At 36.1% G+C, this 12,675-nt stretch overlaps 2 protein-coding genes across 3 annotated transcripts in view; one reads left to right on the forward strand and one right to left on the reverse strand.

The window, feature by feature from the left end:
- The window catches only part of LOC120625388 (hemicentin-1-like), a 44,423-nt gene extending 36,210 nt beyond the window's left edge, over nt 1-8,213 (forward strand). Inside the window, exons 40-46 of one of the 2 annotated variants that reach the window (XM_039892428.1) lie at nt 2,336-2,467; nt 3,839-3,934; nt 4,605-4,713; nt 5,616-5,726; nt 6,336-6,464; nt 6,846-6,971; nt 8,045-8,213. In XM_039892428.1, the coding sequence (XP_039748362.1) occupies nt 2,336-2,467; nt 3,839-3,934; nt 4,605-4,713; nt 5,616-5,726; nt 6,336-6,464; nt 6,846-6,971; nt 8,045-8,133 (792 nt within the window). In that variant the 3' untranslated portion in view covers nt 8,134-8,213. The remainder of the gene's footprint in view (nt 1-2,335; nt 2,468-3,838; nt 3,935-4,604; nt 4,714-5,615; nt 5,727-6,335; nt 6,465-6,845; nt 6,972-8,044) is intronic. The other variant, XM_039892430.1, reaches the window with a different exon arrangement.
- A 979-nt stretch (nt 8,214-9,192) lies between these two features.
- Nucleotides 9,193-12,543, reverse strand: LOC120625122. The gene is made up of 6 exons (XM_039892063.1): nt 12,273-12,543; nt 11,906-12,117; nt 11,241-11,293; nt 11,057-11,155; nt 10,233-10,333; nt 9,193-9,375 (listed from the first exon to the last, which is right to left on the reverse strand). Exons 1-6 carry the CDS (start codon nt 12,437-12,439, stop codon nt 9,276-9,278), a joined length of 732 nt encoding a protein of 243 aa, XP_039747997.1. The 5' UTR covers nt 12,440-12,543; the 3' UTR covers nt 9,193-9,275.
- Between the last annotated feature and the right edge of the window lie 132 nt (nt 12,544-12,675).

A 12,675-nucleotide genomic window follows, 5' to 3' on the forward strand; every position in this document is an offset into this window, starting at 1 on the left:
CAGCAGCCACAGTTCGATTCTGCAGGTACACTGCCGTATTGGTGGCCTCACCCCAAAACTCTTTTTCCATATTCGCATCAAACAGTAGACATCTCGCTTTTTCTACAATTGTGCGATTGAATCTTTCACATAAACCATTTTGTTCTGGGGTGTACGGGTTGCTTTTCTGGTGGATAATACCAGCACTGTTTAGGTAATCTTTAAATTCCTTATTGCAATACTCTAACCCGTTATCACTTCTTATCACTTTTATTGTTCTTTTTGTTTGATTTTCCACCTGTGCTTTGAATATCTTGAAATACTTCAAAGCCTCATTTTTGGGCCTCAGAAAATAAACAAATGTTATACGACTGTAATCATCGACAAATAACAAGAAATACCTTGCTCCTCCTATCGATGTAGTCTCCATAGGGCCACAAATGTCTGTGTGCACTAATTCTAGCAAATTACTGCTTCTCTGACCACTGCCTCTAAATGGTAAGCGACACTGTTTACCTTCACAACATGTTGTACAAGAAGCTTTGCTTATTTTTACTTTTCCATCAAATGCCATTCCCAAGACAGCGTTTTTCATTTTATTTAAGTATTCCTTGTTGACATGTCCTAATCTGCGATGCCATGTTACTCCTGACACAGCTGGTGCAGCCAAATACTCCTGGGATACCAGGTTTACTTTGTATACCCCATTGACCAATACTGCTGTAGCGACTAACTGTTGTTTTTTATTGTAAACACGACAGCCGTTATCTGTGAAAGACACACTGTTTCCTTTTTTAATTAGTTGACTGACTGATAGTAGGTTGGTAGTCAGAGATGGTATACAGCATACGTCTTCTATCACGATGTCGTACTCACAATCATCAGTTGAAGTCGTTATTTTAACATTGCCAGAACATAATACTGTCATCTTCTCACTATTAGCAACGACAACTCCTTTATTTTGTTTATATCTGGCATTCATAACCCAACTTTCGTTTGCTGTTAGGTGTACACTTGCCCCAGAATCGATATACCAATCATTTTTGTTGAAATTCGCTCTTAAAAATACTGCACTAAATGCGTTTGATTGCATTCTTTCTTTATTTTTATTACTTGCTGAATTATTTTCGTTATTCATGCACTGATTTTTGTAATGGCCGACTTGTTTACACCGGTAGCATTTCACCGCCTTGGTATTTGACTTTGACGGAATACTTCCAACGTCATATTTTTTCTTGGCCGTTAACAAATTTTTCTTATTTTGCTTTGCATGATTTGAATGACTGGCGAAAGCACCGTTCATTTCACTCTCGTTGTAATCTACCGACTCCATGTCTAATAATTTTGTCTTGATATTATCTGCTGTAATGAAAATTCCCGAATGTTCGATTGCCATGATCATTGGAGCAAAACGATCAGGCAATCCAGCCAACAACAATGACCCTGTCCATTGATCATTTATTTCAAATCCTGTTCCACTTAATTTCTGCGCTGTATCGATAATCTGCGTCACATATGACGTCATCGAACTGCAATTTTCTCGCCGGATTGAAATCAAATTTCTCAAAAGACTTATTCTCCGTGAAAAGCCACTATCATCAAATAATTGCTGTAATTTATTCCACAATTCTTTCGACGATTTAACGGTTTTCACGTGGACATACAACGACGGGTCGATGGTCATAATCAATTTGGCTTTAGTTTTTTCGTCATCCGCGCTTTCTATTTCTTTACCCGGTTCTGGCTTGATACAATGCTTCATGCCTTCGAGAACTAAGAAATTTTCTGCAGCGAAACCCCACTCCGAATAATTATCGCGCCCCTTTAGTTTCGGCACATTAATAAGGTAATTGGTAGCCATTTTGATGAACAGTTTCTACACTTATACACTGCGATAATTAATACGATAAGTTATATCACAGCTAAATCGCACTGAATATAATGTTTTAACACTTGCTTTACTGCAAAATCCTTGTTAAAACGATTCAATACCGCGATTTTTATGAGCGTACGGCCCATAACCTATAATAATACAACCTAATGCGTTGACGAGTGACACTGACTACATTTTATTTTTAAAACAAAAAAACATGTCATGCAATAGTAACATATTGTGTAGATATAAGACCTTTAACAGCTTGTATTAGGCCTACTTGAAATAAATGAATTTTGAGTTTTGAATTTTGGTGCAACGAAGTTGCACAGGTCAGCTAGTATTACTATAAGATGAAGAATATCTATCAAAATGGTCACTGTGGTCGAATTCTGGCAGTAATCTTTTAGAGGAAGACATTTTAAACATTTATAATTGACTACACTCACGTGACCCGTTACACGTTTATTATACTACGTATAGGAAGAAGAACCCCTAGCAAAGTGGTCAACATGGTCAAAATGGTCGCGTTGCTCCGTCTCATGCGGGACGGGCACACAGGCTCGCAGTCGACGCTGCAGGGGGAAGGTGCCTTGTGGAGGGGATAATGTACAGGTAAGCAATCTTTAGGAATTATCTAATTTATTAGACAAACTTTCCAATTGAAATTAATTAAAAAAATATCTAATTTTTAGCTCTGAAGCTTCAAATATTAATAAACGTTTTAAACTTCAACAAACACCCGAGCCGATTGTGGTGTTAAATCCCATAAGGCCCCTTCCGATACAACGACTATTTTCATAGAAGATGAAAATAAAAGCTTACCAATAAAGTTATACAGGATGGTTAACTTTACACTTGCAGATTGGAAAGCATAGATAGCTGGGTTCATGATTGGCGGCTTCTTCTCGGTAGAATCTACCTTCCGAGGCGGTGACAGAATCATTACAAACACGCAGACTTGATGAAGTTGCTTATACAGGCCTACTTAAAAAAAAACGTTGATTGAGACGATTTTTTGTTATTATAATAATTCTCAAACTCAAAACTTCTATTTTCTGAACGTGTGCACAGGAAGGCTGCTTATTCAGAATTAAAATGATCCTATTTCAATCTTCACAAGTCATCGCATAACAAGTCTTCTATTGTGCTAAATTTATATAGCAAACAAACTACTTTGTAAAACCGCTATAAAGCAAGAAATACTTAAATATTTTCTACAATATATTTAAGTCGGTGCAATGAAAAATTTAAATTAAAAAGTATAATCATCATTATCGACCCATTACGGTTCTCCTCCCAGAATCAGAAAAGCTTAGTCCGTTGTCCAATACGCTGGTCAAATGCGGATCGGTTGATTTCACACATCTTTGAGAATACTACAGAGAACTCACTGGCATGCAGGTTTCCTCACGATGTTTCTCCATCACCGCTAAATTAAATGATATACAGTGTTAAATAAACAACACAAGAAAGCTGTAACTCTGTAGTTGTTTACATTAAAACTAACAACTTTTGTTTTACTATTTTTACATTAACTTGATACTTTGTGAAATATTAAATATTCAATGCATGTAATGTGGCATCAGAAACAGAGCGCTAACGACTACTCTATCTTGCGGTCACCAGTGGCGTGCATAGAGGGTATGCGGATGATATAGAATGAAGAAAATCTCCAGTACTTTGAATATTGCTTTAACCTTAGAGACTGAACTGTAAGATTGGGGGCTGTTGATGTTCGACGATAAAAGAATCAAGATGTTTATCTATATCGACTATAAAATAATTATTAGTGTAGATCTATTCTTAAACAATTAAGAAAGCGTTCAAATAGCTAGGCGTATGTAATGACCATATATTAAACCAACAGATTTTTTTTCATTTTATAGTCATGAGAAATATGAAAATAGAAAAAAATCCACACGGCCAACGTCGCGTGGAATAACCATTGTATTTTGATTAATAATAATTTATTAATTCCATCAGATAAGAAAGTGTCCTAGGCTACCAAAGTGTCGGGATATTAAGCGACGTTCCGAAGAAACGCTCGAAGAAATCCCCGAAGACATTAGTAGCCAACCAGTAAGTTATTTGTTGTTGTATAACAAATACATAGCACACTTTTCAATAGCAATAACTCGGCATTTTATTAACGTTGTATTGTATACTGATTGAGGACACCGTTGCCAGGCGGGTGTTCTGTCCTATATGAGGACCATTCCATAACTTTTTGTATGATGAGACACAGGTTTTACTGGTGTGCATTTCCCTAACTAAACCATATAGAAAGGTTTGATAGGTCATCTTCACTTAATTTAACCTTATCTTTATTTCCCATCTTACGAGCGTGTACCTAAATGGGGCACTCAACACTTAAAACTGGTTTCGCTACATTCTTGATATGACGAATGATGTACAATTCTCATTATTGTAATGTGTTTTTTTAACAGAAAATTTCCCGTGATTATGTTGCTATCGTTGGTTCTGCTTTATAACATTAATTGTTTTGTCTTCTCTGTGTCAAATGACTTAAGAACCGATTTTTATTGCCTGCATACCATGGATTCTCTTTCCGTAATTCCTTCTAGCGATGTTTTTGTGATGAACGGAATGGGTAAGCACGGTTTAGGTTCGAAGAACTGAGAGCTTGCTAGCTTATCTGCATTTTATTGCCTGATTTCCCTAATAACCAAGAAATCAGGCAATCAATACTATTTTTCTTTATAACGTTACAAAATATTATGAATTTCAGGACCCAGAATATATTCCTGAAGCTACAATCGAGATGCCCTCAGAAAGTCCAAAAACATTGGTCGTGAAACAAGTTCCGAAAGAAGAAGACGATTTTTATATTCCTTCAGGTAAATAACTATTTCATTCACCAATATTTGTTGATTTCAAGATGCCCCTTCAATAACTGTTAGATGTGACTGCTTCGAGCAAATGACTGCCGCGAGAGCAAATGTGACACCATCCAAAAGGGTAAATATATTCAACGCGCGTTAAAAACGCATAATCACCCTATTATCGGCCGGGCAGCACGGCTAGCATGGGCAGGACACAATTATCTCCCACAGCTTTATCAACACTCACAGTATTGACGCACAAGTGGTAATAATATCCAAATAATATGCGTGTAACAATAAACGGGGTTAAATTTCATATTGGGGTAAATGTCCTTCCATGTTTCCATGCTTTTGTAGTAGCAGGTAAGGAGAGGAGAGGTCACCTGATCACTTAGAATGAGACGTAGTACGACCGTAGTTCGCCACGCTGAGCCCGGGGTAGATTGGTAGACTTCAAACACTTTTGTAAACCATATGGAGTGCTCTTAACACGCAGGATTCTTCACGAAATTTTCTATCGCCATTAAAGCAAGTGTCATTAAACTCGCGTTCCTACGATCATACTCGGTACGCTCGAAAGGGAGGCAAAAGTGCCAACCACCTACTGCCACCGGTCGGTTTATCCAGTTCGATGGAAGCCAGTCGCCAACTTGGTCCAAATCGGCAAATTTTTCAGCTGTAACGTAAAAGTTCAGCGTGGTGAAGTTTAGGAATATTATGTAGTTATTACATTAAACCATTTCTAAATTGGTGTTCTAAAAGAACACCAGGTTGGCTTAGTCGGTATGTAGGTATGAATGTTTGTATAAGGCAAGGTGAAATTTTGGATTGCGTAACTATGTAATTTTACAACAATCGACACTGAAATATTCTGGGATAAAGAATATCGGTCATGAATCAAGTAAATTGCATTTCAGAGATAATGAAGTCATTCTACAATGTCATTGCGACTTATAATTTAGACGGCAGCGACAGGGGACCGTGCGATCCAGGATACAGACATGATATTGAAAAGGACTCTTGTGAAGGTAAGAGTTCATGTTTTTTTTCCACTACGAGTTAACCCTTCACTGCAATCTCACCCGGTTTCTACGCTACATCCTACTGGATTGCTGATTCGCTTAGCACGTCTTGGTCGGTAGGGTGCTAACTAGCCATGGATGTAGGATTTCTGCAAAGACATTCTGCGTGCTACTCTGGTTAATTTCTTTCGGTGGATTAACCATAAGAAATAAAAATCAAAGTCAAAATTAAATTCTATCTATCCACTTAGTTACCCTTTAGAAAATGCTCCAGACTAACTTATCAAATTAACAAACACAACACAATTAACAGTGGAGAAAAGTAAATCTGTCAAATTTGTATGGAGCTGTCAATTTAGACGTGATGTTGGCGTGTTTGACCCTCCACATTAAATGACTGAATAACGCTAACGTGGAAGTGGCTTTTTAGCTTACATGTGGACTTTCACAAAGGTTTTTACTGTTTATTATTTTGAACATATATTGTTTATAATACACAAGTGACTTTTACTTTTAACCAAGAACATTATTGCTTCAGCCAGCTGATACCGGCTTAAACCTTATGTCAGATAAAGTTTCTTTTGTCAGATTTTAACCTAAATATTTTTTTAACAGATATTGACGAATGCCTGGTGGAGAATAACCAGTGCCATCTAACGCAAGTATGTGGTAATACTTTGGGTGGATATATATGCTCCTGTCCTGAAGGATACGCATCTTTAGGAGCAGGACAACGGTGCTTGGGTAAGGGACAACCTACGTATAGTATATGTTAAAATTCTGGTAAAATAACGGTTCGAGGGGCATTTTGCTAAGATTTAAATGAACGCGACCTATAGCTAGTTATATATACTTTCAAACAAGATAAAACAAATTTTAGCAGAAAAAAAATCTGAAATAAATACTATTCCAACTATTAAGCTTGAATACTATGTTCTAAAAATTGTTTGCAGTCGGAACTTCTATTAATTTTGATAGAAAATGTGGGTATAGACAATACATCTGCGTAACCCGTCTATATATGAGATATGCCCGAACTTACATAAAAAATCCATCCGAATTGATGACTTCCTCCTTTTTGGAGGAATTCGGTTAAAAAACCTTACAATGATTCTTTTGTTTCAGATATCAACGAGTGCACGCAGCGCACGCACGGATGCGAGCACGCGTGCGTGAACGTTGCGGGCGGCTACGTGTGTGCGTGCCCCGATCACTTGCGACTACACACGGACAGACACCGATGTGTGACGCGTGAGTTAGCTAAGCTGTTTTTCAAGTGAAACATCTTGCACGAAACTGCAATCATTTTTGTATATCAGATATAATTCAGACGTTACGATCCCCAGCGGGGGCAATTTATAAATTGGTGGTTGGTTTTAGTTCCTTAAACTCTCGTGCTAAACTCCACAACTTACAGCGCCAAAATGCCGACAGTCAATAAACGAGACATAAACAAATTGACTGTAACATCTGTCCAGTGGTAATATTTTTTATTTCTCTACAATTTAGCTCTTGACTGCAATCCCATCTGAAAGTAAGAGATGATGCAGTATTAAAATGAAAACGGGCTAACCTGTTAGTGTAGTTATATTACTCGTAAATCGAATCTGTTTCCACGCGACATCACTTGGTGGCACGTTTTTATCGGTAGGGGGTCATTTACCACAACCGAGACCTTCCACCGTACAAGAACCAATGCAGACAAATGAAAGCGATATAGCTAGGTTCTTCTCCAAAATAATACTCTCTCCAATTACCCACGTATTGTTTGTTTTTTTTTATGTTATTTTATCCGCGGTGATAGCCCAGTGGGTAGGAGCTCGACTTCACTTTCGGGGGCCGAGTTCGAATCCCAGCAAGCACCTCTAACTTTTCTAAGTTATGCTCGTTTTAAGTAATTAAAATATCACTTGCTTCAACGGTGAAGGAAAACATCGTTAGGGAACCTGCATGCCGCAGAGTTTTCCATAATGTTCTCAAGGTGTGGAGTCCGCCAATCCACACTGGTCCAGCGTGTTGGACTACGGCCTTAACCCCTTCTCAATGTGGCAGGAGACCCGTAGTGGGCCGGTAATGGGTTAATATGATGATGATGATGAGCTCAAAGGTCTTTTAACTTTCAGCTCTCAGTTTTATTCTAGACCATTCTTTAACAAATCCCATTCGAAATAATATCCCTCAACACATAGACATATACATTGCCCATTGACATGAAATATGCGTCCAGAAATCAGAACAATATTCAGTGTTTGATTGCTAACAAATGGAAAAGAAATAATATGTTGCTATTTAAAATATCACATGACCTTGAATTTTGATTTCAGCGTCGACGTCTCTGAAACCCAATTCATATGAAGATATGGAGGTCGACGATTATCTCGGCGCATCCTTTGAATACAACGTAGTATCCTGATCGTAGAAAATATTAGGTTCCTTAGTATATTTAGGAAGGTTTAAATATTGGGTATTAGTAGTTGCAATAAAGATTAATGAATAAAGAATCTTGTCTTATATTTTAATCCTGGCACAAAAAGCAGGGTGTTGTTTGTCTGCTTTATTTTATATCTTTGTAAGTACTTGACTGTTATAGGTTATTGATTAAGATGTTGACATCTGTGTTCAAAGCCGTTTTACGTGTACGAATATCACAAGCGTCGATAGCCTAGTGGTTAAAACTTCCTCTCTTTCCAGGAGACCGTGTTCGATCGCGGCACACACTTCTAACTTTTCAGTTATATTCGTTTTAAGCAATTTAATATCTTTTGCTTTGACGGTGAAGGAAAACATCGTGAGGAATGCCTACTCGAGAGCTCTCCGTAATGTTACTAAAGGCGTGTGTCGGACGTATTCGACCACTCTGGCCCAGTGGACCATTATTATAAATGTATTGCGAGAAATATATTTATAATAATGCAATCTTTATTATGCAAAACATCTACTTAGGTACTAGAAACGTCATAAATTTGTGATATCTGCATATTGCCTGAGAAAAGTACAGAAATCCTTTGTGGGGATGGGTATATGCCTTTATAACATGATACCGAAGATAATATTAGATCTACATTTACCTAAGTGTAAACAATATATTAAAACACATTTAACCAATCGTGGTTACTTCACGATTGATGAATTCCTTAACGACAAGGCTGCTTGGAATCAGGCCACTCCGCTCTCATCTCTCACAAAAAAAATTCTAAAGATGTAGAGGTAAACTATAAAATTATGTTGGGAAAAAAAGCTATTTGCTAAGTTTCTTGCCGGCTTCTTCTCAATGGAATATGCCTTCCGAACCGGCGTCACTATACAAACAGAAAGAGTTGACGTTTCAAACATGCTTATAAACTACTTACTTGAAATAAATGAGATTTGAATTTGTTCAAGATGGTGATGAAAGAAACCGTTTTAATCGAGCGTTCTCAAATCCATTTTTTCAGAGTTAAATGACTCTATAGATTTAACTGAAATAAATATCGATTGTTGCAAAACCGCTGTCCTGTTATTTTGTGGGCTACATTTATTTATTACTCAATACAATAATTTTGTAACTTAAGTGACTTATGTTATGATCGGTGGTAAACGCTCGTTCCCAAATATCTTCCTTATAGGTCCTCGCTTCGGATCCAACACTCTCTCGTCGTTCTTACGAGGAACGTGCCTGTAAATAAATATATTCATAAGTACTAATAATAGTAGAAGTATAAAATTGAAGGTAGGTTGTATTCTTGACACTACCACTATATTTTCCTAATAGTGTAAAGTTTAATAAAATTCATTCAGAACTTTTGGAATTAGATCTTAGGAAAATATATTTCGCCCATTCGAGACAAGGATGCCATAATTTAAAAACGGTACGTAATAAAGCTTAGTACAGAACTATATTTTAAGCTGCAAAGAGGATTCCTTGAAGATGTAAAATAAATGCGGGAGAGGAAATGTGACGTTATAGTGGTTATGGCGCTATTATTTTCGTCACAAATAAGCAACTTGTACGCTGGGTTCACACACGTGCTCTACGGACACACATACACGTGAAAATGTCATGACAAGGCCCTTGCCATCTCAACTGTCATAGCAATTATTTAGAGTACATTTTAAATTTACAATTTTATTTTGAGGTTACATATTGTAAGTAAGAATACGGAAATGTATTTACTTGAAATAAAAATAATCAAATCGTGTTAAGTTTAACTTTTTGATGGTTTAACTTTGCCCAGATAACCTCCTACAAAGACGATACAAGCACTACGTTAAATTCTTAGTTATTATACATATACCGACTTATAATTCAATATGCATTAATTTTCTTCACGATAATTACATATAAAATCAATGTGTTCTTCAATGTCTCTTTCAGGATAGGCAAAGACATTGTTTATAAGACTTGTTATCGTTTCGTCAGATTTTTGATTCGTCAAATCACTTGAGAATACAAGCTGTATGCAGCGAACTAATGCTTTCTGTTGAATTTAGGCATTAAGACGTTTATTTATTTAAATAATACAAATAACATACTGCCAGTAAGATCCATTCCTCTGAAGGCGCATGATGTTGTTCTGGCATATCATGAGTTCATTCTGCAAGTACGTCCTTTGGTCGTTGACTCTTACGAACAACTAAAAGTTAAAAAAAACAATTAGAAACATGAATATTGTGATAGTGTTCTTACTTTTTATTTAAGACACGTAATTTTTTTCTAGAACGTCAATTAGCTAACAACGCCCTTCAGACCGAAACACAGCATTGCAACAATGTTGCTAAACTAGAAATAAGCATGTCGATAGTAGGTACTTCCCCGGAAGAGCTGTGTCACAAAAAGCTCTACTATTACTGAATTACTACGATTTCGTTAAAAAGACGGAGAGTAATATAGACCACTTTTAATTTCAGGATAAACCGCAATTAACGCGGACGAAAAACGCAGGCACCAGCTATTATAGAATAAACGTGAAAGTGTGTTTGTTAGTTTGTTTGTTTGTCCTTCAAGCCATAACTAAGCAACGAATCAACTTTTTTTGGCATAGAGTTCTTCGAAAGGATTGAGAGCAACATTATTTATCGCAGTAAAACAAATGTTTCCTACGGGATTAGTACAAAACCGTAATAAACATGGAGACTTGCATGGAAAGAGCATCTGCTACCTCAAGCCGCATTATGGAACAAAACAAAAACAATAAAAATGGAACATCTATACATACGTCGACTGTTAAACAACAATAAATAGAAATGGACCAATTTATTATACCATATCTTTTATAATGCTTTTCGATAACTCATATATTATTTACACGAGACCTTAAAACTTATGTGGACTTAAGGCAAAAAAAAACTTTACGGACCTTCGACTCCGAATCCAAACGCCACTCCTTACTCCGTAAGGTACTTATAAGATCAGTTTTGAGTCTCTCAAACCGTTTTACAGTGCGCAGTAATTCAGCCTGTAAATAAGAATACTCTTTAGTAAATTATACCTTCGTAGTTACCCATAAACATAATTATATGAAAGATAAAATTAGGTCTTACTGGTGTAAGTATGTCCAAGTTGATGTTAAGATCGTCGTGTTTTAATTTGCAATCTGGAGAACAAAAAGTTTCTGAATTATTAAGAAAAATGCAACAAGAACTGTGCGGCCAAAGATTTTTTTTCTATTTAATCATGAGTCTACCTCAATCTGCAGAAGAATTATCAACCAACAAAATATACCGCATCGTGTAGTGATGCTGCAGTGCAATTCTATCCACCCGTATAATATTTAGTATAGAATTGAATCCTACCACGAGTGCAATTTTTAAAAAACGCGAAGGTAGCTATGTTTAAACTAGGTATAAAATCTATTTCGTTTAAGCATATTTTTAATTATATGTATGTACACCGATTTCCCTACAGTGTGTTGACGATTGGAGTCATTTTTTTTTCTTTAAGCATCTAAGTGGTAATAAGAATTTCGGTATGTTAATAAATTCTATATTTAAACAAATTATACTTTAAACACCGAAGACAGATAAGCTCTATGTCATTCGTGTTCACCAGATGGCGCTACTTAGCTAGTTTTCTAGCTGTCTGAATTTATAGCATTATTCGTGGCACAAGTTATAAAGCACCAATAACATTAACAAATGTTTAAATATGCTACCGTAGTGATGAAATAATGTTACTTTATTGAATTTTATTATGGTAAACTACATACCTGGTCCACAGATCTTTGCACCCTTTATTTTATCTTTCAGAATGGGCAATTGTTCCTTCAAAGTGTCGATTGCTTCAAGTAACTGTTTGTGTTTGAGGCTTTCCTTCTGCAAATCGAGATCGGAATCCCACGGATAATCATTCTTGCGCAGTTCGTCTTGGATATGCACTATCTGTTTCTCTAATTCACCATTTTGCCAAGCTGCTGATTCCCTGGTATTTTTTTAAAAAGATACATTTTATTGAAATCTAAAATGTACAACTAGAACTTCAAAGCTCAAAGATTAATTATTCTATAAATATTACGAACTTACAAAAATTTTACTAAATATCATAAGACAATTTCAGCAAAATTATCATTATACTACCTGCAAGTTTTTTCGTGTTCCAATTCAGTTTTCAAATTCTCGATTTCTGTATCATTCATTGCAAGAGCTAAATAAGTAATCAAATAAAAGTAAAACTTCACCTGATTTGGATAATGGAGTAAAAGATGTATGAACCGAAGTAAATATAGTTTGTCCTTGAGAATCATTAAATTGATTAAACAATCCTTAGCAACCGATCATCATATTTTCACTTCCTAATCAGTGACCTCTACTTTAATTAGGTTAATCAATTTGTGGTGATGTTTTTTTTATTTTAATATTATGTAGGTACCCTACAAACCAAGTTATTTCACCGGTTCAATCATTTAAATGAAATATTGAGGACTTTGTGGGTACACCGTATTTCATTTTTATGTCCTATAGATTGTTAAGAATTTCATTA

This window comes from Pararge aegeria, chromosome 7 (assembly GCF_905163445.1).
Source record: "Pararge aegeria chromosome 7, ilParAegt1.1, whole genome shotgun sequence".
Lineage (NCBI taxonomy): Eukaryota > Metazoa > Arthropoda > Insecta > Lepidoptera > Nymphalidae > Pararge > Pararge aegeria.

Excerpts from the sequence above, each read along its gene's own strand:
- LOC120625122 (XM_039892063.1), bottom strand. The coding sequence starts at position 12,439 with ATGATTCTCAAGGACAAACTATATTTACTTCGGTTCATACATCTTTTA. Across the intron at positions 11,156-11,240 it reads ACTTGGACATACTTACACCA|GCTGAATTACTGCGCACTGT; the intron begins GTAAGACCTAAT and ends TCTTATTTACAG. Across the intron at positions 9,376-10,232 it reads AGGAATGGATCTTACTGGCA|GCACGTTCCTCGTAAGAACG; the intron begins GTATGTTATTTG and ends ATTTATTTACAG.